Below are 26,545 nucleotides of genomic sequence, written 5' to 3' on the forward strand. Positions count from 1 at the left end.
TAATGATTGAGGCAAAGTTGACTAAACATCAGTATATGTCCATCAGGAAAGGGGCCAGATCTCATAATGCAGCAAATCTTTATCCTCCCTACGAGGAAATTCTTTCTGCAAAAAACCGATGCTATCCTCCACCGGATCATATAAAAATAACAGAAAGTGGTGCTGAAATTTCTCTCCAATCCCTCATGGATCATACTTTCCACCGTATGATGCAGGTTCAGGAATCTGTTTTGAAGATCCTCGACCCTGTACAGCGAAATAATCAAACCCTTGTCTGGAAATGGGGGTGCGACGGAAGTAGCGGGCACACTATGTACAAGCAAAGAGCCACAAAAGAATTCGACGATAGCAGCCTTTTTTTCATTTCTGTTGTTCCACTGCAACTGTACACGAGTGACACAGACTTGAAAAAGAGAGTGTTGTGGCAAAATCCTAGACCTTCGTCCACAAGGTATGAATTAAATCTATACTTATGTTTAAATTTCGTCAAAAACAATTAATACACATACATTCCGTTTTTATGAAATCCAAATAATTTTTGTTTTTATCCTAGGTATTGCCGACCACTAAAAATACAATTCGTGAAAGAGACAACGTCTCATGTTATTGCTGCCACAGATATTGTCAAACAAGAAATAGCATCATTACTTCCATCGACATCTGTTAAAAATCTGGAGTATTCTGTGCGACACGATTTGCGAATGACAATGGTCGATGGAAAAGTTTGCAATGCTTTGACGAGGACAACGTGCACGCAGAATTGTAACATTTGTGGTGCTAAACCAAAAGACATGAACAATATTGAAAGTGTTATTCGTCGAGACATTAATTCCAGGGCGTGTGAATTTGGAATTTCTCCACTGCATTCGTGGATCAGAGTTTTAGAATGTTTTCTCCACATAGCATATAAATTAGACATAAAGAGATGGAGATGTTACGGTGTAAACGAGAAAAAAACTGTTAGTGAAAGAAAATCAACAATTCAAAAATCTTTCCGTGAATTAGTTGGATTAGTGGTCGATCGTCCGAAACAGGGCTATGGAACATCCAATGATGGAAACACAGCTCGTAGGTTCTTCGATGAGGCATCAATGTCGGCATCAATTACAGGTTTGGATGAAAATCTTATTAAGCGATTTGCCGCGATACTGCGTGCCATATCCAGCCCGTATGAAATAAATATCACCGAATTTCATAAGTATGCGATGGAGACCGCCAAAGAGTTTGTGTTCCTGTACCCGTGGTATCCCATGCCACCATCAATTCACAAAATACTGTTGCATGGAGCTGAAATCATTAGAGCTGCGCCTCTGCCCATCGGAATGTTCTCCGAGGAAGCACAGGAATCCAGAAATAAAGACTGCAAAATTTTCAGAGAATTCTTCACCCGTAAAACATCCAGAGTTGAGTCTAATACGGATTTGCTTCACATTCTGCTCGTTAGTTCTGACCCACTGATAACATCCCTGAGGATCTCCCGGCCTAAGAAAACAGGAAACATTCCCGAAGATGTGCTACGACTGCTTTCATCCCCAAACTTAGACTCAGCACCGGTGTACATAGACAGTGAAGAAACTACGGATGAGGAGTAATTGTTTTACCTCCTTAAATTCATTTTTCTCCCTTAATTATCAATTAATTAATTATCTACAAAATACTTTAATTAAAAATATCTTCCCCCAAATAATAATGGTAATTTAATGTCTCTAGGTGAAAAAAACAACCAGTCATTCGTGTAAAACGGGATCTGACGACTCATAAATGCATAAGTGTTTTTCAGACCACCATTGTATCAAACGTCGTTGTAGTAAAATTTTTCGGAAAAAAAATGCGAATGCGTGTTTATTTTTTGAGAAAGTCATTATGCATGCATTAGAAGACATATTTTAGTTGTATAACACCGAAATATACCTCTAAAAATGCACTGTCGACTTTTGTCCGGAAAAAAGCGCTCCCCAGACCACTGTGCGACGTGAGACATTTGTTGTAGGTAAATCAAAATATGAGCTCAGTGTTCAATGTTCTACAGACTTTAACAAAAACATGATGAAAGGTTTGCAAATACGGCTAAGAGAAAATACACATAGGGAGATGCAAAAGACAGGTTTTCCATTCCCTAAGAATGTGTTCCCATTCCCCCCTTTTTAAAATTTAGAACATTACATATTAATTTCATTCAAAGAGGCAGGAATTAAATTTCACGAGGCGACAGTAAATTGAATTGAAAATTCTCAATAATACGATAAAATAACTAGCCTGTGGCCAGAGAAAACAAGAAGTTTGTCAATGATGCATTCCATTCAATGCAGTTCTAAATTGTAGATAAAAGACTTACATTTCAAATACACCCCAACTATTATTACGAAATTACAAGCGAGAGTGAGCACCTAAGTGTCTGCGATTTGATAGAACAGTAAGCCATGAATAATAGTTAGCATATAAATATGTGTAATATAATTCAATCTATTATGATACATACTTTTCATTTCTCTTTCCTTTTTCATACTCAAAGGTGTCGATGAAAAAGTATCGCAGTTTTTCCCACAAGTATGAATGCGTCAGTTTCCCACAGAACACCATGCAGGGAAAAATGATAATTCTCTGGAATTTTACTGATGCACAAAAGATAATAAAAATAAACTCTTGAGTCTGATTCACAATATCTTCCCCGATAAATAAAGTCAACTTAGGCTAGAGAAAACTGATTTTTTGGTACATGGGTATTATTTTTTCGACGATCGACCAGTCATTACAGATAGTTTAATAGAATTAGGATGGGCTGTAAATACAAGCCTTCGTGAACATTTTCTGCAGCTTTCATGTTTTACCAACTGAGTTAGGGATTACAATAAAAAATCGATAGTGTTTCACGATACGGCACCCAATGGCCAATTCTCAAATTTTAATCGCGAGAATTTCCAACAAGAATTAGACGCGGGATATAAAATTTTACCATTATACTTGAGATCTTTAATATACCATCAATTAATACACGACAAGCTATTGCATAAGGTAGACTGACATATTAGCTAAAATTTACAGAGTGTGTTGTTGCGAATCTTTCCAAAATTATTTCCGTACTTCCTACCGACATCTAACATTCGTTGCATTTATAAAAGGATATGAGTCTCGGCTTTCGGGCGTTCCTCCGCGTTGAGACATCCATAGGTGACGACACTTGCTCCAATCATCCTGCTAGCGTCTTCAAGTCAGAAGTGCATAAATGTGGCCGTCTTATATAGGGGATCAGAGGTCGGTTCTGATTGGTCATTGATATTGAAGACCCTTTTCTCTGTGTTGGCTAATGTGTAACCGTCTTTTCTGTTGCAGGTCCCAGGATAATTAGTTATCTCTATAGCTTCTCGGATTAGCCTAGGATAGTAACGGCTTTCATTATACAGGACTTTAGGCTTATCGAAAATCACAGTGTGGCCAGTGTTTATTTTCGTATTTCTTATCAATATTCCCATATTCAACCCAATGCCTAACCAAAACTATCCCAATGCAGCGTCACCGATGGTTAGGCCGAGTAATGAGATGACCGATGAATAGAGGTACACCACCAAGGTCTGATAGTCATGAGTTTTCAAGAAAGAGCAATTATAAGGTTACAGTTAATTAATTTTCTATTAAAAACTGATATGACTACTCGGCTAGAATTTTAAAAATTTTAAGCACTATATGCCATTGTCACGCCAACAATGAAGGCTTACTGATGGTATACAAAGCAGAGAGGCTGTTTTTATTTATTCGAGCTCTTAAGAATGCTATCTTGATGCTATTAACAATTTGGTGTTCATAAAATACTAGGAATTCATTCCCAAACGATTAATCCAAGTATTTTGTGAAAGTAAAGGTAGGGGGCTGGTCGCTAAGGATCGACAAAATTGTGGCCTCCGACACTTTGAGGTTTCCGCCCAAAAGATGTGAATTGTACGCACATACCTTATACTGAAAATACGATACGTTCCAGGGAAAAGAGCCCGCCTACGGAGGTGATCATTTGAGCCAGTCTCACTGTATTTCTTTTCTAGTCCGGCAACCCTTTACCTTCACCCTAACCATGAGCTTCTTCCTCTCCCTTCTCTGATAACCGAACATGCTTCACTGAATCACGGTTTACAGCATCTTTATGCCCTCATTTGTACGCTTGATCCACTTCTTACTATATCCTACAGCCATTGCCATTTGCTCACCCTGCAACATTGTCTAGCATTTGAGAGGACTATCAGATAAGGAGGAAACAGAATCTAATGGTGAAGGATCAGCCGTGCGGCGTATTTCAATCTTACGCGAAAGATTATCAAAGAGAAAATGCTATGACATTTGATAATTTTGGAGCGAAAAAGAGAAAAGATAACCGTAAGGAAAAACATTCTCATTTAGTTCCCTCGAGGATATTCACGAACACTGAGACATCCGGTAGTTAACCGATGAGCCTGACCAGATTATCGGAAGAGGAGAGAGCTTAGCGTTTTCCAAGTGATTTTGTGTCAGCATTTCCGTATGTCGATTTTTTAATTTACATAATTACAAATTCCAACTTCATGAAATGGCCTCAGGATTCAGAATATGGAGATATAACTAAAATTTTCGTAACGAAATGTGCGAAGAAATTCACGACAGTTCGAGTGGGAAGATCATGCTTAAATTATAAAAATGAATTGTTTTCTAACCTGAAATTGAACTTTGGAAATGGACTACGGCTTAACGTCGCATCCGACGAACGGAGTGCTTCACTTGATGTGCCCTCAACAAAGCACTCAAGCAGGGATCGGATAGCTTCAGAAAAAATCTCTGCCATGACACGAATTCGAACCCGGACCATCTGGGTGGGAAGCCATTACGCCAGCCCGATCCTCTATCCATTAATATGGAGGTAAGTAAGATCCAATATAATTATAACACTGTACGTAACCTTATTCCACATATTAGCACCAACAGTAAGATACAACTGCGTCGCGGAACTCCTTGAGGAATGTCTGCCAGGAGCAAATCGTTATAGCACGTTTGAGGATAGGTCAATGCGTCCGAACCCATTCATGCGTCTTCACGGAATAGAAAATTCAGCCCCAATGCATAGATTGCGATTGTCTACAAACAGTGCGCCACCTCCTGACGGACTATGAGAGATATCGGGTCGCAAGGGTGAGCCATTATCTCTGGGGCAACCAAGCTGAAGTACTGAAGACTACTCGGAACATGTAACTCAACTAATCAGATTTTTACAATCAACTGACCTCATTAATGAAATATGTTTGGAATTATTTTTCCTAATTTACATTATTTTAAGACTAGTCTTGTTTTTTCCTAAGCGTTATTGTCTTCTTAAATTCCGAATAGTCCGAATAGTAAGTGGTTCAGAATGGCCTTAGTGGCCGACGAACCCTATAACCTAAATACTATTACTTGTTCATTATATCGTTGCGTTTTCCCCACAATAACCTGCAAAAGAGAACTAATTAAGTTGAATTTTATGTGCGCATGGGTTAATCACGTAAATGGCTGGGGTGGATTTCACGGTGATTACCCCTGTACGGTAAAAATGTAACCTTAATACAGGCAGTAATATTTTGACCAAATTATTCTAGAAAGATAATATGGTTGCACATCAAAAGCGTGATTGCGAATTTTTTTTATAATAACGTAGAAGACTGATTCATTAATGAAGTCTTTAAGTTTCATTAGCATTAAGAGACATAACAATTTACACTAGGAAAAATACAATACTGAGTAACGCGGTATTTTTAATTTCGTTTCAGCAAATCTAAGCTAGTTAAAACCTCCACTGCGAATCCCAAACATTCAATGAGCAAACATGACAAATAAAGATGAGAATGATGAAAGTTTCCTTACACGTGGCACAAACTTCACGAAAAAGGACGCACGAGAACCAGACCCTCTTATTCAGGCCTGCTGGCCAAGGGCAAATGTCATAGGAATAGGTGATTACAGTAATTTGAATGAAAAACTTGCGATTCTCAACAAAGGGAGGACAAGCTTATTCTAACAGGTGGACCGTTCTGCGGTTAAGAGGTGCAATGAGCAATGGCCCCTTACCACTTGTCTCTTCATTTTTTTCCACCGAATGAAACATAAATTTAGCTAATTTGACAACTTATCGCCAACCTATTTCTGCCACAAATTGTGAGCTCCGTATTTATACTTCAACAACCCCACGAATGATCCCACAAAATCACATATTTTCCTGATAACAACTCCCATCAATAACGAGAAAACGAAGGTGTTTTCCCTTAAATTTTCTCGGGTGTAACCTCATTCGGTTATGGATACATGATTGCGCCCTCGCCCCATTCCATATATTGCTCTCCACTATAGGTGGTTACAGAGAAAAACATCCACGGCAGCGTTAGTTACGACACTGGGTCATCACACCAACCTTGACTGGTCATACTAACAATTGCAGTGAGATTGCATCATGGCCCGCTCCACCGGTGAGATTTTGTCTTGATTTCTAACGTATTACTAGTCTAAATTACGCCACCACCTTGAAATCATGTTGGATGCATAGAGGAGACCCTTTTTAAAAAGTAAAACATTTACTCTAGGAAAATGCCGAAGAAAAAATTTCATTTACGAACTTCATGAATTTCAAATACAGCTTATTCTTGATAAGAGTCAAATAGAAATCAAACCCTGAAAATTTTACGAAGAAAATATGGAATTTAAGATAAGTTATGCGTAAGGAAAGTTCAAACGGGATATGTGCGTCATATTAGACCCCCCTGAAGCGACAGAAGCAGCAAAACAAAAAGAACTTGAACAAAAAGACGTGTGATAAAAGCATCGACTGGGAAAAAGAGGACCATAGTTTCTTTCAATGTATTAAGCATGTTATCGCTTGTTTCGAGTTCAATACAAACTTGCTGATTAAAGGAAAACTCGAAGAAATATCGATGAGTTACACACTTAACAATGCCAAGAAGATGTATTCATACTTGAAGCCAAACATGACTGAACCCTTTGTTCCATATTCTTAAGACAAATATTTTCCTCTCACCTAAAATACACTCAATTACGTAAAGTGTACGCAATTTTCTAAGGTTATTCACTCTGTGATGCTAGAATGCCAACGACAGATTAGATAGCACCGAGTAATGAATGAGAAGCATGGTAATACATCTATGCCACGTATAACATTCCCATCGCCAGTCAGGACACTTCCGACCCTAATCAATTTAATTTATCATTCAAGGGTGCCGTGCATCGCTTCTGAATGCCTCACGACCTCTTGCACAGCCTCAGAACAAGTCAACAAGCTCTTCCCCCAAGGAAACATCGCAAACGAAATCATGATGCACAGGCTTAAAGCCTCATAAAACGTATCTAACGGAAAAATGAGAACGTTTGCTTCCCGTAAAGCTTGAAAATTGTTGTTCGAATGTCCAACTCACTGAGGATGAAAAAACTTTATGGTTATTTAAAAAATAATTACGATCAAATACAATTTACGAGATTATTTCAACACGGCACTTCACCATACATTGTCTACTCTATTGTACTTAATTGGGTTCCTCTGAAGAAACCGGGCTTTACGAGCAATACCTGGTTTGGAAATCACAAAAATCAAATATTAAAGGACCATGGTGGGATTGTTTTCCAATGCATAACAAAATAATACAGGAATAGAAGAATACCCGAAATATAAAATTTCTTATTATTTTTTATTTTTGAACCCGAAGACGGGAGCTAAACGCGCCCGAAACTGTCGTCCGCCAAAAATTGAGTCGACGCGGAACTAACTCGGAAAACAATCATCAATTCATTCACAGCGGAAGCCCCGGTAACAAAACAAGAATGCGATTTATCAAAATGGCATTTCAGTAAAAATGCGAAAGTCAGCAAAAATAAATGAAATATTTTATTAACGATAGCGTTTCATACGTTAAAGATGTTAGCTATGCCTTTGTATTAAGTATTGACATAACCACACATTAATAGATAAAATGAATATGGCTTTAATCAACGGAGGATATAATCTATTACAGCAGAAATTCTTTAATAATACATAATAAAAGCATTTTCACAGCGTGGTAGTAGCGCAGCCAGCATAAAACGTTTACGGTGGGCCATGCGATAATCTCCAGCCATCGAAACCAAGATTCTACGCACGACACTGAAGCGCACCTCATTGAGTTATGGTTCTTAGTTAAAGCTATCGCAGATAAGATTTCCCTTCGAAAAATAAAGTTGCTAAAATTAACTGAACACCATTTCCAACCTTCTTTCCTTCGCAACCTAAAGTCAAAGAGAAAAACAAAAATATTCTTCACTGGATGTCCACTTCCCCATTTCGGTCGAATGGGAGATAAATCATGAAGCGAAATCATAAAAGTTATCCACCTGACACGCACGAGAGAGCAAAAGGCATTTCCTTCACACAATGTAACGTAAAAATGAAATGAGGTGGCCAGAGGAAATAGGCAAATGATATGCGTGAGAGAATCCAGGCTGTAACAAAGATGCGCCCGCGAAATGATAATAAATGCATCCATGCGGAAAGAGTTACGAACTTTTCCTGTAAGCTATGCATTTATGGTATTCCCTGACCGATGAAATAAGGTTATGCTAATCTACTGCACACTTGAAAACGAAAAAAACTTTTTAAAATATTATTTAAGTTACTCTATGGGAGTCATCACTTTATCAATTAATTATTAATTACGAATATTCAAGATACAAGTTCCAGCCTAAATCTAATCCACTACTGAGAGCGCGATCCAAAAACTGCAGTCGAAGGGGACAAAATGATACAAAGGCGGTTCTGGCGCTAATAGAAAACACAAGGGGACTGCATGGAGGAGACCCAATTCTATCCACAAGAAGAATTCTATCTATACTTTTTTCTAATATTGTGCAGCTTATTTTTTTAATTCCAAAGTATAGCATTGAAAAGTTATGAATTTTATAGATTGCATCACTAGCAGTATAAATTTTGTTTAACACCCCTAATCATACCTTATTTCCTCATGAAACTAGGATCTACTTTTGTAAAGCCATTGAAATGCACTATGGGTGACAACATATTTAGCAGCCGACTTCGGGATCCTCTTTTGTAATATTCGTGAGAAAACAATTCGTTTAACAAATGAACGTCCGAAACAGATCAATCTATAGAGAATCGAATTTTGAGGAAATTTTGCCAAGATCTGCTTTGGGTATAAGTGCAAATTGAATGAGGAAGAGGCAACTCTTAAATCTTTTAAGTTTAGCCGCCTAACTCTTACCTCGAATTAAACGAAGGGGAAAAGGAGTAGTAGAATGACACTCATGGAATCGACCAAACGTGGTGAGACCTGAATTTTTCCACTGTGTTGCTCAATGGAATGCTAAGTGCTAGTTACGGAAAGAGCGCATGACGGCAAATAAAAATGAACACTAACTCCCTCAGATTATATGCATTTCGTCGGATTGCTTTTTCCTTCCATCAAAATGTTCTTGGGATTGAGGTGTGGCAAATCGCTTGCCCCTCGGAGGAATATGAAATTGTTGATTATCATTGCGCCATTAGCAGCAAGACATTAAGGGTCAACTCAACAAAGTAATAAAATGGGAAATGAGGTGCAAAAAAATTGGGGTGAGGTTGAGTACCTTGAGATTACGAAGAGGGATGCACTGAAAATTATGAAAAATGATACAAACATTTGATAATAGGATGACAACGCGGATAAGCTGATACATGCAAACCAGTTTCAAAAACAGCAGCGCAAACTTCAAAGATAATACCCATTAAAGTGAAATTGTAACAAAAAATCCCAGTTTGCAAAGGTGCCTGGAATGGGTTGTGACTTCCTCAAAAATATTCGTTGATACAGAAAGGAATACAGCTAAGTTGTCACGGAACGGAAGAGAAAAAAGGAAGCCTCAGCGACCCCCGCAGCAAAGGACTATCTCAGCCACCGCATACACATGATGTGGGTAAACATGATTTCTTATTACAAAACTAAAAATGAAAAGAAAAAGAAGAGAAACAGTAAATGTTAAATAGAGAAAGTCAAAACCGAAAAGTTTATCAAATTAGAAAGAAATATTGCAAGAATTCCGTAAGTTCTGATGATTGGAAAAATACCATAAAAACTTATGGAAGGTAGAACACAGCAAGGGGTCAAACAATTATAGATATAAATCAAGATTTTTTAACAAAAATATACCAAACACTTTCTTACAAAACTCTCAATGCTCAAATATCTGGCATTCGAGGAGGGAACGCTGGGTTCGAGATATTTTTAAACGCGATACGCCAAAAAAGCAACCCAAACCACCCGAAAAACATCCTACCCTATTTTTTATTTGCACAACTATTTTCTGCATTCCTTTTTCCTCCCTCGATCCCTTTTTTATTACACGTAGAATGTAAATTCGTATTTCTAGAGGCCATATCTAGAAGGTTATGGGAAAAGCTTAAAAAATAAAATTTCTCAACACAACAGTTAAGATGGAAATTCTTCGCCCAACAAGTGTTTGAAATATAGTACACTCTCATGATTAATAATGTGTATGAGTGTATCATTAATTTCTAATTATGCACCAGCAGGACAAAATGTTTCTTTCCTTGCGGTTGCAGAAGAAATGATTTTTTTTCACATCCACAATACCAGCTGCCATATTCCTTATGGCCGCGAAACTCTTGATCACGAAATTGACGTAATTTTTCACATCAGGCTGTAACTTATAGTACTTTCTCGATAACCCTTATCAAGTTAAAAGTCAATTGCAACGGAAGTCCCGATCCAACGATCGTAACTGGCTCTGCTTAAACGATGAAGATTGCCGACAAGTCCCATACCTTTGAAAATTAGACTACAAGAAAATAAGTCTATAAAAAGCTCAAAAATTTTGAAGCTGAAAGATCACACTCACGAATGTTTCAAGCACCAGCCACAATGGTAACGAAAACCAAGGGCGGGCCCGAAGGGGTACACTGCTGGGGCTAGGCTCGTACGCCCGAGAATTTTATTCTCAAACCGTAGGAGAAGGGTGGCGATAGTAAGGAACCCACCGATGCCTCCGAGAATAGGAATAGATGCGGAAGGTAAGGGATGGAAAATCCCAACGCCATCATTAAGGCGACCCGGACTACCACTGGCGAAACGGAATTTATTCTTCCGAGAGAAATGGAGGACTATGCTTTGAGAAGAATAATTCGGAGATTTTTCTCTATACAGCATCCGACACAGTGGGACAGAGGAAACGAGTACCCAGGGTAGGCCGACGGGGATACACCTCTCCAGTACGGGAAACAAGTTAGTACATTTTACCCCCATGAACCAGGAAAGGAGAGGAGGACAGAGGAAGTATAAAAGGGAAAGGTGGCGCCGGCGCGGTGAGAGCCTGAAGACGCCTCCAGGGGTAAGGGGAAAAAGGGTTTGGGATGGAAGAATCTGGATGCCACTATTTAGGCGACCACTAGATTTGCTGTTATGTATTAGAGAAATGGTAGATACTATATACGAAGAATAATCATAGACTTTTCTCTGCATAATATCATTCATTACAATGAGCCCTAACTAAATACGACATCTGACGAGGGCAAGTGAGCAAATCAAATGCAATCAAAATAAGACAATGAGGATATAAGAATTCTCCCGTTGTCAGTTCTGGGATGCATAATCGATATTCATTATTTTTTAGCACATCTCATTTCTTGAAGTTCGATTTTCAGTCGTCAGTGCCCAGTTTGCGTCGGAAAAACTAACGGCGTGGACACTTCTCACGCCACCACCGATTACCACGCCCAAGCCACGCCAAGTTCGTCTAGCTGAAACACAGGGAGCCCTTGTCAACCCATAATAAAGACTGGACATAACACAGAGGACAAACATATGCTTGTAGTTTAGGCAATTAAAATTAATGTTCCACGAAGTCAATCCAGATACCGTTGAATTTAGCATTGCCTCACACCGGGGAATCACATACCGGATTGAAAACCCTCCCGACAAGGTGCCCCGGAAGAAAACCGCATGAGGAGACAATCTTCGTCCCACAGAGGAGAACAATTATTCCACGCTCCGCGATCCCTCGGCTATTTAACATTCCATCCGCTGCGGAGCAACCGGTGCAAGGCGAAAGAATTTGACGGGAAGCATCTGGGGGCGGAATGAATGCCACAGTGCACCCAATAGAAGGGGAGCTCTCCGGTCTCATTACGCGACTGTTACCCTCAAAGAACCCGTGCGCCAGAGAGTGAAATGACTTTCGTTTTTTTATTCTCTAAATTCTCTCATTAAAGTTCCCAACGATTGAATACGACGAGAGACAGCCGCGCAACCTTCACTTTAGAAAGGAGGCTCACTCCTCGCGCCGATTGAGAACTATCATATTACGGTCGGCATTGCAAAACGAAGCAAATAATGGCCGAGCAGCTGCAATGTATGACATAACCACGAACTGAGCGGTAGAAGAATTATCTAGCAGTGATAGGGACCCAAATCGTTTAGTGCCAGGCACCAAAAACTTGACCACATGCTTTGAGATCATTGAGACTGATGAATGCGAGGTCAGAAGTCACTTTGTGGAATTGCAATTCGCTTTGGTCGAAGAAGTGGGCACAGCAAAGTGACCGCTCAAGGCCACACGATTTAAAGTAACCGATTTCTATCGAAATGCTTGTTCGGTCACTCCATACAATTGAAATAGGAAAGCAGTGCTGCACTGAGTTCAACAACTAGAATAGCAAATAAAATTTACAAGAATCGTCACAAAAAAACAATCATCTGGGCTGGGAAATGAAACACTCGCTTTTCAAGGACAATCTTTATAAAGCATGGCTTTAATGGCTTGTGACGTACTTTTTGGCTTTAAATCGCCTTTCACGCAATTGAATTTAAATTATAGTACTCATTTCTCATCTCAACTTTAGGGTATACATTAGATACGAAAGCAATTTTTGCTTCCTTGGAGCCCGCAATTCAAGAATAATGCCCTCTGAGTACCGTGACTGACATAACGTCCACAACGCCATGTCATCGAAACACTGCTACACACAAATCGAACGAATGCTTAAGGGTAGTAATAAGAAATTCTCCAGGGGAGCTAAAGGCCTGTGGTTCCGTTTTAAGATGCAGATAATTGCCTCTAGCGCAACTACTGCGAAAAGTTTTAGGTATAAGACAAGGGTTTTTAACCGACAAGTTATATTAAGATTGAGTGCTTATTTACAGAAGGTGGCCGTGACATTACCTCTTTAATAAAAGTAAAGAGGCGGTTAGCTAATGATGAAACTATCACAAAACTAGATCCTAATAAGCTGGCATTATTCCATCCTGTGAGTCAATTAAAAATCTGATTAACTTTTGAAATAAGTAGTGCCTCCCGGGGCAGAACCCCCCTTCAACGGCGGAGACTTCAATGCGTGCATAATTGAGGTCTCCGCCGTCCCAAAGGAATCACTGACCAGCGGCGTAGCCAGGAATTTCGTTCCGAGGGGTTGGGGATCCAAAACCAGGGAAGTCCGGGGGAAATTTTTTTTAAAAACATGGTACTAAGTATAAGGTTTTAAACTAACTTTAACACTTTTTATAATCGAAAAACCTCATTTTTCAAGGAAATCTTTCGTGATTACATGATTTTTCATATTTTTTCTTCATCATGAAGCAAAGTAATTTTGTTGTTACACCCCCCGAACACCACCCCTCACTACGCCAATGTCACTAACGAACCGATGGGCGAGAACGGCCAGGAAAAGTTTGATACCCTGCGTTTGACACACACACCCCATCTCCTGAAACAAGATCCAATACGACGAAAAGACGAGAGCGAAAAGTGACGTAAGCGAAGGAAGAGACTGTGGAGGGAATAAATTGGCGCGGAGGTCCACTCAAATTTCCTCCGCGGACGTTTTGAGACGATCAGACGGGGTAGCCACGCGACAAGAGGAGACTGCTCTCCCGACGCCTGTCTTGCCGACGGAGTGACAGCCGCTCTGAGCCCGATAATAATTAATTAATCGTCCCTCCCAGCATACCTCCACACCTTTTCACACCTCGCCGACGCGTCATCCCCGACTAATGTTAGGACACCGACGACTCACTCCCAAATTTTGTGGACGCCGCGATGACCCAGTTTGTGTGACATCTTATTAAGGGCCGGATTTCCGCATGAGAGGGGAGGAAACCAAAAATTCGAGACAGCTAAAAAGAAAGCAAATAGTTTTTTTTCGAAAGGATTTCTCAACGGTACTTCGCATACGGTCAAAAAATGAGGAAAAATCTTATAAAACTTGCCCTAATTTTCATTCACCACACACATATGTTTTCTTCGCTGATGCATTGTAAAATATTTTTTCAGAACTGGTTTACTTAGCGACAATTATTATAATATTAAAGATCGTTTACATCATGCTGAAAAGAGGTCTATGTGATTCATGATTTAGCGAAACTGTCGTGTCTCTCAAAACGAGATACGGTAACGCCACTTCGCAGCTTAAAATATAATCAATATTGAGGTAAAATCATTTTATTTCCTCAGTTAATTAAAAAATCATATAACCTTCATCCATAGTTATAATAACTAAGTTAGTCGCATTATTGAGGCTGTTGGTAAACTAAAGAATGACTGACTGAAATCCTCCTTTTGGTTCTCTCGTACTGAGTTTTCATTCGACATCAACAGTCCTTGATTTCACGACGCTACCGTAACTAAAATACGTCTCTCTTGGTCTAAATTGTGGTTCTTCTTATTAATTTTACTTCTCATACAGTCACTTCAAATTTTGCGGAGCCTTTTCGCCATGCCTTTTGATTTAGACCTGACTCGTATGAGAGTGTCCCATTATTTATTGTTTGTCAGTAATACCGAGGTTAAGGGCCTAAAAAGTAATGAAACGCTAGAGGCAATATGGATATTGAGATTTTGGAAAACAGTCGAAAACAGTCGCAAGTCGTAAGACCAGTCTAAGACCAATATAAAACGAATTCATTTTAAGCAAAATAGTACTGGAAAAGTGAATGCGTACACATTAAAACCATCTGCTCTTGACTGAACTGGAACAAAACTATGAAAATCGAGAGATTTCATCATTTCCTCATTTGATAACAATTTCTAACTCAAATTTTACTGCAAAGAGTTAAGGTGGGGGACCGTCATTGACAACTAATAGGTGATATTTGAAGTATAGATATAATTAACTTATCCTGAAAAACGTAATGAATTATATTAATTTCCGTTTATAGACAAAAAGGGACTTTTTCAAGGAGCCACTTCGCTATATTTAAACATGTGCATCGACTTAAGCAGAACACGATTGGCAGCCTGTAACAACAGTCTCAATCGTACATAATACTAAATACGCATAAAAAATATAACCTCTCATCTCTCTCCGGAAACCTCCGATGCCGATTGCTTAAAACAGAATTTGCATATTAACTCCCGCCCAAGGGCACTGAAGGGAGGAAGGCACATTGACATGATTCAAAAGAAAAATCTCACAGCATTGCTCGACCTCCAGCCCTCTAAGATACGAATCCACACATCATCGACGAATCCGCAGACGTAACAATCGGCTTCCGCAAACGAAAAGAAATAGAACAATGTACTCACCAGCCACTTTTTTCTCGCATTCCCACATGCATTAAGTCGGACCAAAAGCACCAATTCAGTTGGACGGTGAAAACTCTTTGAATCCATTAGGATGCACAGCGGAGGACGGATAATAGGATGAGATATTTGCGAGTCCCATTGGTTGAATCAAATTATTCGGGATATTGCGGAATACCTGCAACGAAATGCGGGGGAAAACGAGAATACCTCCTTGCTGTTTGGGAGGAAACGCCACAAAAAGCTTTCATTTTTTTCCACCGCGGCAGTGTCATAACTCCTGACGGATACGAATAAATCGTTTTCCCACGGAGGGGAGCGGAAAGAAAGGAAGAGGGAGTCTTTGTCGTGGTCGTTAGAGAAAGGAAAGACGCATCGGATCGGAAATGAGCGTCACGGGGTGGGTCAAAAACTGGGGAAAGTTTCGTGTTCTATTGGTGCCGGGCACGCGCGGCAGTCGAATGATAGATTCGCACGCGCCGTGGAATCCCCAGTAACCGTGCCTCTCGCATACGAAGGGAGCTAATGGGCGTGTCCCCGAGTCGTGAAGTTCTCTCTAAAACGCCATCAGAATTAAGGCGGCTTTCGCTTACAAACCTCACGTGGGTTACTAACTTCATCCACTTCTATATACTGAATACGATACGTAAAATGGCAGCTCGAGCTACATAACACTATATTGTTAATGTCAGTTAAATGGCGGAAATAATCACAAATTTTGCATATCTATCTAGAAATATAAGAGGCAGGATTAGCTTGAAGGATACCAAGTCCACGCAAAGAATGTCAGGATTCTTGAAGATAATGACGAGAAAGCAAAATTCAAAATATTCTGCACAGATTTAAAAGTGTATATACTAAGGCTTATATAAAAGGCAGAGGGGGATTATGGTAGTCCAGTTGGTAGATATTTGGGCTTTCTGATCGGAGGGGAAGCCTTAGGACACCCTGAAACTCAAATCGATGATCGCGGTGGCCTTAGCAAAGGAATTGGTCTCCCTATCCTGGCTTTGTTTTAACACGCCTATGGCTTAATCTGGAGCGAGCTTTACTCTCACTTACCCAAACCAACCTTCGAGCTGCATCTATGAGCGAATAATAAAGGTAGACAGTGACAAATTAGAGATCATAGAGCAATTCAGCAACTTCGATGTAGGAAGTGCGCGTGCAAAATCATCTAAACATCTCCTGTAAGTAGTATGCAGAGTTTTCGGATGCGAAACCCTCAATGCGAATGCTCCACACTAAAGTGCAAGATTTCAGCGAAATTGAAATGCTCGTCCTCTCTCTCCGCTTTCCTCATAGCCTTTACAATCTGTCGACCAAATTTTAATTGAGCTCCACACACGTTGCAGCGCGTCGATATTTTTAGCTTTTAACGGGATATTAATTCTCTCATCATCTTCCTCATTTGCCCCATCGGTAACTCATGGAATAGACGAAAAACCAAATCGTGGTTTAGAGAGTAGTAACCTCACGTATCATCGAAATCTAATACTTTCATTGGAGATTATGATATACTCCTTCAATCCGGAATAAAGGCTGTTTAACAGAGATATATGCCTGATATATACCTCGGTCATTCGGATTCATACCCGATCTCGCCTCTTTAAGGTCAGTGGTAAGGCCCACAGAAGGGAAGAAACTCGTTACCCATGCAACGTAGCAAGATTTTTGAAAAAATGATTTTATTCCATAATCTCTTTTTTTTTAAGATTTAGAAACTTCAATTTCAGTTGCTAAAAGAATTCGCGGCGATACGGAGAAATTTATGGAGCGTGATATATAATTAGCCAGGACTAGGGTAAGTCGTATTTGAGTTTTTTCTCTTCCTGCGTGTCGCAGCTCACCCATCAGTAGATTATTACATTTTTTTAGTGTTTATAAGGGAAGCTTTTCATTTCACACTGTGCATACGCGCTTTGTGATGAACAAAAAAGGATGACGTATTTCAGCATTAGATTCTCCCACCATTCTCCCCACGCCCGGAAGAAAGAAATAGCAGACTAACAAGCAGACATTGAGTGAGGGTTATTCCACCATCACTTCATGTCTACCTCATTGTGTCAATTGCGATCAACTTCCTCTCATTATTTTTCTAATTTCCTTTTCACGCGAGACATAGTTCACTCAATTTAATATGGAACGCTCCCCGCGGTCGGAGGACTTCAGTTAACCTTGACTTTCTATTTAAATTTGCAGCTGCCGGATAATCCATTTTATTTCATGTTCTCTTCCCAGCGCATCAAGTACCTTCCTACCACGGTACTTCAAGCAACAAAAGCCTCTATCTAACGGGTTGCATAGGTAAAAGTATTAAAACTGGTGGATAAGTGTAGGTAAATATTGAGCGGGCGTTGAAGTTTTTCAGTGCAAGTTGAACCACTGGAGTATATGCTGTATTTTAGAACGCAAGGCATAAGTTTCGAGGTAAGTCACACATTACCACACTTTTTGGTAGTTCAATTTTGGTGAGAGGGTAAAGGGAGGCGATAAATAAAATATTCTGACTCGTGCCATTACGAGAATGATAGCAGTTCTGTATTTTGGTAAAACTATCAGGGAGGATAGGGTGTAGATAGGAATGCTCCAAGCTTGAATATTATACATGGAAAATATGCACGTAAATTTTACACAGCAATTTAAATAACATTTCAGCCCCTATGACGAGCATTTATTATTACTTTTCACACGAAATCTAGAAATTTCAAAAAAAGACACGTCAAGTGTGGTCCTCAGAATGATAATGAGTTTATACTAACTGCATAGGATAGTATCATCACTTTGAAAGTACTGCCCAGTATGAAAAGTTTCTCTGACACTGGTCAACCCCTGACACGGTCTTCGACACTGACTGAGTTTGGATGAGTAAAATGGTGTTTTCTTTTCAATTTATTCCATTCCATAAAAAGGTAAAAAAATACTTAGATCCCCTTTCAACTTCATTTAGAACATTAACTTTTTAGTGACAAAGGAACTAACCTTTCGTTCTCTAGTCTTGTAATTTTTTATTCCATTTACTACTTTCGGCAACATGAATTTGAAGATAATTTATTGAGACGATTTTGCTATTGTACTGAATGCATTATTATAAAGCATTAGAAATGTTTAGTTTCTTCTCAACCCGCTGTTTTTAATGGCTCTCTACACACCGAAAGAATGAGTAGATAAATATTTACAGTGAGATGCGTTGCTTTGAAAGTACTGCCCAGTATGAAAAGTTTCATCAAACGCGATTACTGATAAATATTCACTATTCGAGTACATGTACATTCGAATGTAAGATGAGTCCAAATGGTGAAATTTAAAAATCTTTACTTCGTTTATAGTCATTAAATAATGGTATAGTTATTTACCCAAACTGACAATGTTGTACATTAATCAAGCAAATGTTTCCTAGTTCCCAGATCACAATTAGAAAGCAGGTCATAATCCCGAACCACACGATATATTTTACGTAAGTATATTAAGGACCCCTAACCTTAAACCAACCGCGAAAATGACATCCCGAGTCATTCTTTTTACAATCCTTCGTTACTGGAGTCCACATGACCTATAACCTATTATATATATTGAAACTAACGATACATTACAGCCACTATATACACAACAGCCACCATCAAATGTTTAATTGTTGATTAGAATCCTTTTCACAATTTATTTTACATCAAGCCGATATGAGCTTAATTAGACCGATGTAGTCCTTATAAGAGCCCTCTTTAAGGACAGCAGCGCCTTAGCAAAATACAATAAATTCATAAGTCGTGTCCAATGTGGTATCACTGAGTCCCAAAAATGTCCACGATAACAACTGTAACCATTTGGTATTGTCACAAAAGTATGACTTGATATTTTCAAGGCAGCAGCAAATTTTTCGAAGAGTTGGAGACTGAGCAAGATGCGAGGATACCGCATACTTCTCTTGGCCACGGCCATCGTCTACGTCACCTTCGTACCAGTCAACAGCTCGAGTATCTCAACCAGAAAGTCAACGAGCTCATTGTTATGTAAGTACACACAGCTGATGAGAAATAGGCGATTCTGCATGCATATGGATTCTAGCTTAAAACGGTAACTAAAGGGATCGTTCAAAGTGGGAGAACGGCAATTTTTTCTTGACCAGCTAATTATTATAAACTGTGGCTCAAAAATTTCATGCCATGGTGTTTCCCTTTAGAATTAGCATTTCATAAAAAATAGATTAGCCAGAGTTAATCAGTTCTGCTCTTAATCACGTAAGAATCTATGGTGGAAATCGGGCGTGGGCTGTTTTCCAGAACTAAGACTATAAACATCTGAACGTAGGACGATTTGAGAAGTTCCCGAATTAAATACATGATATTAAAAAATGTAAGCAAATTAATCATAACTAATGTGACCGTGATGGAGTAATAAGAACGGGAATGATGCAAGAGATATTTTTATACATCTTTATAAAGATTAAGCACTAATTTTTCTTTTTCACAGCTGGATTTCAACCCATTTCGTGCTCTATCTTAGGAGCAGTGCCAATTCTGAAAGAATACTGCGACAACTGCCCAAAATCACTGCCACAATCATCGGACTTTACTTGGAGTAATTGCGAACGGCACCACTGTAATCTGTGTTGCTTAGCCCTGACCATTCCCACCGGTTCACCCAAGAGAGGGACCTGCTCAGAATCAGAAGATGAATGCATCTGTGAATAGGTACAAAGAAGGAGGATTGAGAGGATGGAAGTAAGAGCATTTACACGTTGCTTCAAAGCCCTATATTCATCCCGCTTTTTCATATATGTACCTGAATTTCAGCTTTACCTACACGCAATCAGCAATTCGGTGAACTGATTTAATGAACGAAATAGAGAAAATCACTACAGAAATTACTGTTGTTTTACTACTCACAGCAAATCTAACACTATTGCAGCCTTATTATTGCCACAGCACCGTTGTCCTCGTCCTTTTTCTATTACATGTTCCTGTCCCTTTCTTTCCTTACCTCTGAATTCTAACCAGCGAACGAATATATTAACTACATTTCAACACACGGATTAGAGGTGATTTAATAGTGCTTTAGTGCTCACTAAATCGTAGTAGTCCGTAAAACTGTCGTCTAAGAGTTTAAATTACTCAAATGTAGTTGTCTTTGGAAGTGAAAAGTAAGCCAAATAAACTACTCCGATACACTTCCATACCGGCATAAGTAATATTTGCTGTATCCGTCATAGAAAAAATCTACCCTTTACCTTGAAGTGTGTTAGGTAGGTATACATTTATTACACCACCAACCACGCATGGAATTCATCATCGTATTGAAATTCAATGCCGCGGAAAATAAATTGCAGCACTCGTAACGACCAGTGGCTTCACCTTAGCACAGACACATTAGTAAACAAAAAACGTCCATCTCCATAGCCAAATTCACCCATTTCCACCAAGATTCATTAGCCTCATTTACTGAAAAAGCATCTTCATTTAGTAAATTTTGAGAAAAAATGTATTTTTTAAACTTTATTCCCAGAATCTCATTTAAAACGTATTCGGACTGCATTAATCACGAATATTACAATACAATTAATTACAATCAAGTAGTTTTCTGAATCTGTTGTCGTCCACCGGGCATTTAAATAGGTTTACCAAAGTCGCTACTTGCGTCGCTGATGGGCGAATTGTTCTGAGTTTCACGGGGAAATATGGCATAATTACAGGTGTCAACCGAAAACCATGATGATTTTATGTATCAACCTCATAACTATTCAATGCTATTCCTAGAAATTACAAACATTATACAGCAAAATATTGGAAAATTGCATTGCAATGGATCGCTTTGCACTCATCACCGCGCTGCGGGCATTTTTGAAAGCCGATTAAAATGCGAACGAAGTGGCAACCGAATTTACCGTCTGTGGGATGAAATTGGGCCTCGCCTATGCAGTACCCTTGGCATCAACCATTAAGCCATTCTTTGATGAACGAACGGCATAAGATTGAGCTTTACCAGATTCAGTTTACATTCCATTCCCAGAAGAGGACTTACCTGGGCAGCGATAAAAAAAATATCTTAGCATTTGTTAAAGGCCGCCATGTAGTATTTACCTGAAAAGGAAAAGAAACAAAAATTAGACTGACAAACTTTTATTAACGGATAGAACGCCTTTACTCAAGCCGACTCAGGTTAAATTTCATCGAACAAATATCCCCACTACTACTTGAAAATCCATACGGCATAAAGATGAAATTTATGACTTAAAGCAAAAAAGTGATTGTCGTCTCCTCTGTGAATGAACTTAATCCCAATTGATACAGAAAATCAAATTATTTAGATGGACAAAATTTAGACGCACAGATTAACATTTAAAAATTGGCAATTATTCTTTCTGTTTAATACACGAATTACCATGAGGAAAAATTTCCTTGGAACACAAATCGTACCACAGACCTTTGGCTTTCCGGGCCACCACTAGCGCAGACTACTACGCTATCCAAGTTCCTGATCCTCCACGGCAACTTTACCGAAGCTCATGGAACTAGGTACGTAAAGCGAAAGGTCCGTGGTTCCATTCCCTGTCCAGGGGAATTTTTTTCTCATGTACATTTCACCACCGTTCACGCGGCAGTCTTAGAAATATTACACATTCTTTCCGTTATAAGCCTTTTTTGTTCTAAGACAGTACTTCCAATTCAAGGTATCACAGAAAAGAAATTTCTCTTTTGTTGGTTCAATAAAGTATCTAACCGATGAAAATGAAAATGCAATTGATTTCCAACAACAACGTACTAACAAGTAAAAATGGTTACATAGTATATTCTCATGGCCTAAGTACCCAAATCAATCGATCTACGGTATCCAAACCTAACTTCGGGTTGGCTCACTGGGTGAGTAGCGGGTCATACTTCCTTAACTAAATGCAAAAACTACGCTTTAAATTTGGCCTTCTCCGATTCATTTTAAATTTGGCAGAAATTTTGACCCTTGTAATGAATAAAATATACCAGTTTGTACAGTTTTACAACTACTAATGAGTTAATGGAGCCAAAATTTGAAAATTGTGTTGAAATTGTGAGTATAAATCTATGGATAACGTCATTAACTCCCTTAATAATATAAATACAGCATGAAAGCACACATATTTGGGAAGGGGATCAATAGGGCATTGAACTGTTACGCATCGTCGTCTGTTTGCATGACTTTTCAAACTAAAGAAGGCTACGTCTACCTCCATCGAAACAAACGTGAAACGTATGTCAAGGCAAATATATCCAACTCACTTATTAATAAATACCTAACATAGACTTCGTCCATCAGGATGGATTAAGTCAAAATACGGAATCTTTGAGGAAGAAGAAGTACAATACACCCTCTGCATTCGAGCTTACATCATAGAGGAACACTGTATTAGTTTCACGTTAGTTCACTATTCTTAGTTCACTTAGAACACTGCATTAATTATTCACTATATTATTAGTTCACTGTATTATTTTAAGAATACTTTCACCCAACCAAAGGGATATGAAAAAATACAAAAATTTTCCTTTCAAAGCAATATTATTTTCCTCGTTCAATCAATTCAATACCGTCGTTTACTTCATATCTACTCATACTCTCCACAGCTGACCGCTTACCCTTCCACAATTAAAAGAATAAAGTCTCAGAATTGACTCTCCATTTAGAGGCGGAGATTTTTCCATTCGTATCACCACGAGTTGTTACATGTTACAGCGAATGAAAATATGAAAAAATGCTGCCTTTTATTTTTTCTTGCATAAAAGTTTCCATAAAAAGGTTTTCCTGATAAAATAATAACTTGATCCAAAATTCATCCAGAAAAAATAGATACGAAAGAGGAAATCTTCAATTAATTTTAAGGAAATCAATCCCTAATGCGTATTTTCTAGGTATAATATGGATTTTCCGATAGTACTCTTATGCCTCAGTGCACGGATTCTTAACCAATAGTCAAACTGCCCAACTCACCATCAAAAGGAAAAGCTTGAAATACACGTGAGAAATGCTCAACCGTTTGTGAACCGTTCGTGAAATCTGACCTCTCGCATTGTTACAAGTTTCTCTAGCTTCACGTCTAGCCAGTACGCTCCCTTCGACCGTTTCTTAAGATAAATTCAATGGAATGTCCCAAGAATTCGGCCGACGCCCCCAGCAAGTAATATACCGTGCGAAACGGGGGTGGCAGCAAAGGAGTTCCCGGCACCCCTTGAACCCCAGCATCGCAAGATCTCGCACGCCCCAACGAGAACATTAATTCGTGGCATGCGCCGAAAGGACTCGGGTTAACAAGCGCTGGCGAGGACGTGATAAGGCACAAGCGGGTCACATAATTAATAAATCTTTCGAGGAAATGAAAGGTTGAACAGTCAACTTTCCCCGACCACCGTACATTGCACCGACAGTGAGATTATCTCACGTCTGCATGGCCCAAACGCGCATGGTTGCCAACGCTCCTTCATCATGGAATTTTCTCCACCACCAATATTTTTCGACGTTTCCGGAGAATAAGAGAGGCCAACTGCTTGTGAAATTCTTATGATATAAATCAAACAGCAGGTGGAATAATGGCGATGGAGATCGCGAATTGGATTACGTCGTATGTGAAATGAACGGACCTTAAAAGCAGGTAATATCTCACCTGTTCAACACAATGGAATTACAAAGTTTTACATTTTCCTCTTGATCAAATTGTATCCCGAATGAATTTCCTTACACACAATGACTAATCATGAAAATCAAAATAAACTATCGATTCTATACTGTTTTATCCCTTTTCCCTCCATTTACCCTATCCATACGAGTTGTTCTCCTCCCCGAGGGATTTTTTTCATTCATTTTCGTGCACTGTGTTTTGCAATTATTTCTTAGCTTGTCTCTGGAGATGTGAGCATCAATGTATTCCTCCATCATGTTTCTAAAGCACAGAAATACGTTTAAATACGTTGGCATAAAAATATCTGTCCTTAATTCAATATTACATAAATAACGTTAATTAAATAATTATATTAATTTCGTCGTAAAAACATGTCAACCACATAAGTTTATTCGCTTTTATTGCCGCCACAAAATAGCCACTATTCCAGGAAAACTTTTCACCTTCATTTTTATAAATGCATACAAGCGATTCAGGATATTCCTCAGTTTCTAGGAAAAAAAGAGTAATTGAACAGTTCCAAACCGTCATTTACTCGCCACTAGTGGAGCCATACTGACACCTGGTGCTAGAACCAAATGCTGAAGATCAAGCAGACGGATACGGTAAGAAACGTGGTGGTGTACCAAAAAAACATGAGAATGGAAACTGCGGAGCGGAGCACCAGAGAAGGACCCGGTGTATGATTCATATTATAGCATAGAACAATTACATGATAAATGAAATGAAGGGAAAACTAGAAGGATAATTCCCCGGAAGAAGACCCAGAGATACGTACTCGGGGCAGATAACGATGGACACAAGAAATAAGAATATCATGAAAGAGAAGAAAATAGGAAGGTAAAGGTAGAAATAGAGGGCTGCAGTATACCAATCTTAGGATTATTAATGAGTCAATAACCAGACTCATTTGATATATAGAGCTTTAACAGCAAAAAAAAATGTAAGAACGTACGGAAAAAAATAGAGTAGACAAGAAGGTAATAAAGAAGACTAAATCCAAAGGCAGAAAAAGAGAGGAAAAGAAAAGCACAAATAGAGTAACATGATAATATAAAAAAATCCGCCAACATGAGAAAATGGCAATAACATCCTGTATTTCACAAAAGTAACACAAAGCGCCAAATATAAGGTCAGCGTAATCCATAGACAGCTAGGTTCCATAATTTACGTAAATTTTCATGCATGACTGACGAATACAGAAGTATACACCCTAAAAAGGTGACGAAACGAACAAGCTAAACACATTCGGAACATGAGAATGCCAGGTGATAAAAAAGAGCACCTTCTCCAACACTTCCAGCAGCAACAGTGCAAAAAGCTGAGATCACGCTCGTGCGGGGGCAATTTCAAGGCATAACCGTTACGTAATTCAATATTCACTTGATCGGAACGTGTCTTATAGACGCTTTTTTTTAAAGCCGTGATGGTTGGGCGTAAGTGATCCTGTGGCTCATGCATATACATTGACGGCCTAACTATCCTCCCTCCTGCTACAGACTGGGTCGCTGGAAAGGTGGAAAAAAGGGTAAACACTAAACACATACTTAGGCCGGATTCAGAGACCAGCCGCGATAGGGTTGAGCTACGCTGCATGGTAAATCATCCATGGGGTCTGATGCACACTGAATACGCTACACGGTAAACAACAGAGAGTATCAATTCTTTTATTAAAATCACAACGCAAACATGAACAGACAACTACTTACTGAATCGTGACAATTTTGAAAAATCTTGATAAGCCGCAAAAAGACCAAGTAGGTACGTGATGACTGAAAATATATGCTCAGCATTATGACAATTTGTCTTCTTTACTTACTTAAATCGATCATATAGCCAACTAGCAAATACTGAGATAAGCTTTCGTTACTCTAGGCATTATGGTTTATTTTGGGAATATTTAAAAAAAATTCTACTCCTAGGCGGGTGGGTAAAGCGTAAGCCTGTTAACTAAAGTGTACTACACAAGTAATTGATGAGAGATAAATAAATAACAGAGTCTACTCCCGTAATTACAAGAAATATAACCAACAATACTGATTTTTAAAATGTGTAGGGTATTAATTAATATATGTTACTTCAAGATTCCTAATAAGCGAAACGGGATTAAGAGGACTTCCTCCTTTTTCGCTGAATCATCAAAAAACACCGTTGACTCAATCCATCTACTTAAAACTTGGTCATATTCACACACTTTCCTAAAATTTCCGATAGTCTGAGAGCAATAAAAAGTATGGTACTCTGAAAAAGCTGAAATACCCGACAATACCCTACGAACACCCGATTTCCACTTTTGGTCGATATCATGCATTATTGATGAGCAAACTGCCCCGGAAGGAAGGAAATAAGTTG

The 26,545-nt window shown here is 39.0% G+C and overlaps 2 protein-coding genes across 2 annotated transcripts in view; one reads left to right on the plus strand and one right to left on the minus strand.

Annotated features, from left to right (window-relative positions):
- The window catches only part of LOC124158984, an 801,817-nt gene that overhangs the window by 393,945 nt on the left and 381,327 nt on the right, over positions 1 to 26,545 (minus strand). The window lies entirely within an intron of this gene.
- Positions 17,785 to 20,412, plus strand: LOC124158986. Its single transcript, XM_046534439.1, has 3 exons — positions 17,785 to 17,985; positions 19,415 to 19,562; positions 20,023 to 20,412. Exons 1-3 carry the CDS (start codon positions 17,950 to 17,952, stop codon positions 20,241 to 20,243), a joined length of 405 nt encoding a protein of 134 aa, XP_046390395.1. The 5' UTR covers positions 17,785 to 17,949; the 3' UTR covers positions 20,244 to 20,412.

Source organism: Ischnura elegans, chromosome 5, assembly GCF_921293095.1.
Source record: "Ischnura elegans chromosome 5, ioIscEleg1.1, whole genome shotgun sequence".
NCBI classification, from domain to species: Eukaryota; Metazoa; Arthropoda; class Insecta; order Odonata; family Coenagrionidae; genus Ischnura; species Ischnura elegans.

Coding starts and splice junctions, on each gene's coding strand:
- LOC124158986 (XM_046534439.1), top strand. CDS start 17,950: ATGCTGTATTTTAGAACGCAAGGCATAAGTTTCGAG. Junction 17,986..19,414: donor CGCAAGGCATAAGTTTCGAG/GTAAGTCACACA, acceptor GATATTTTCAAG/GCAGCAGCAAATTTTTCGAA. Junction 19,563..20,022: donor GTCAACGAGCTCATTGTTAT/GTAAGTACACAC, acceptor TCTTTTTCACAG/CTGGATTTCAACCCATTTCG.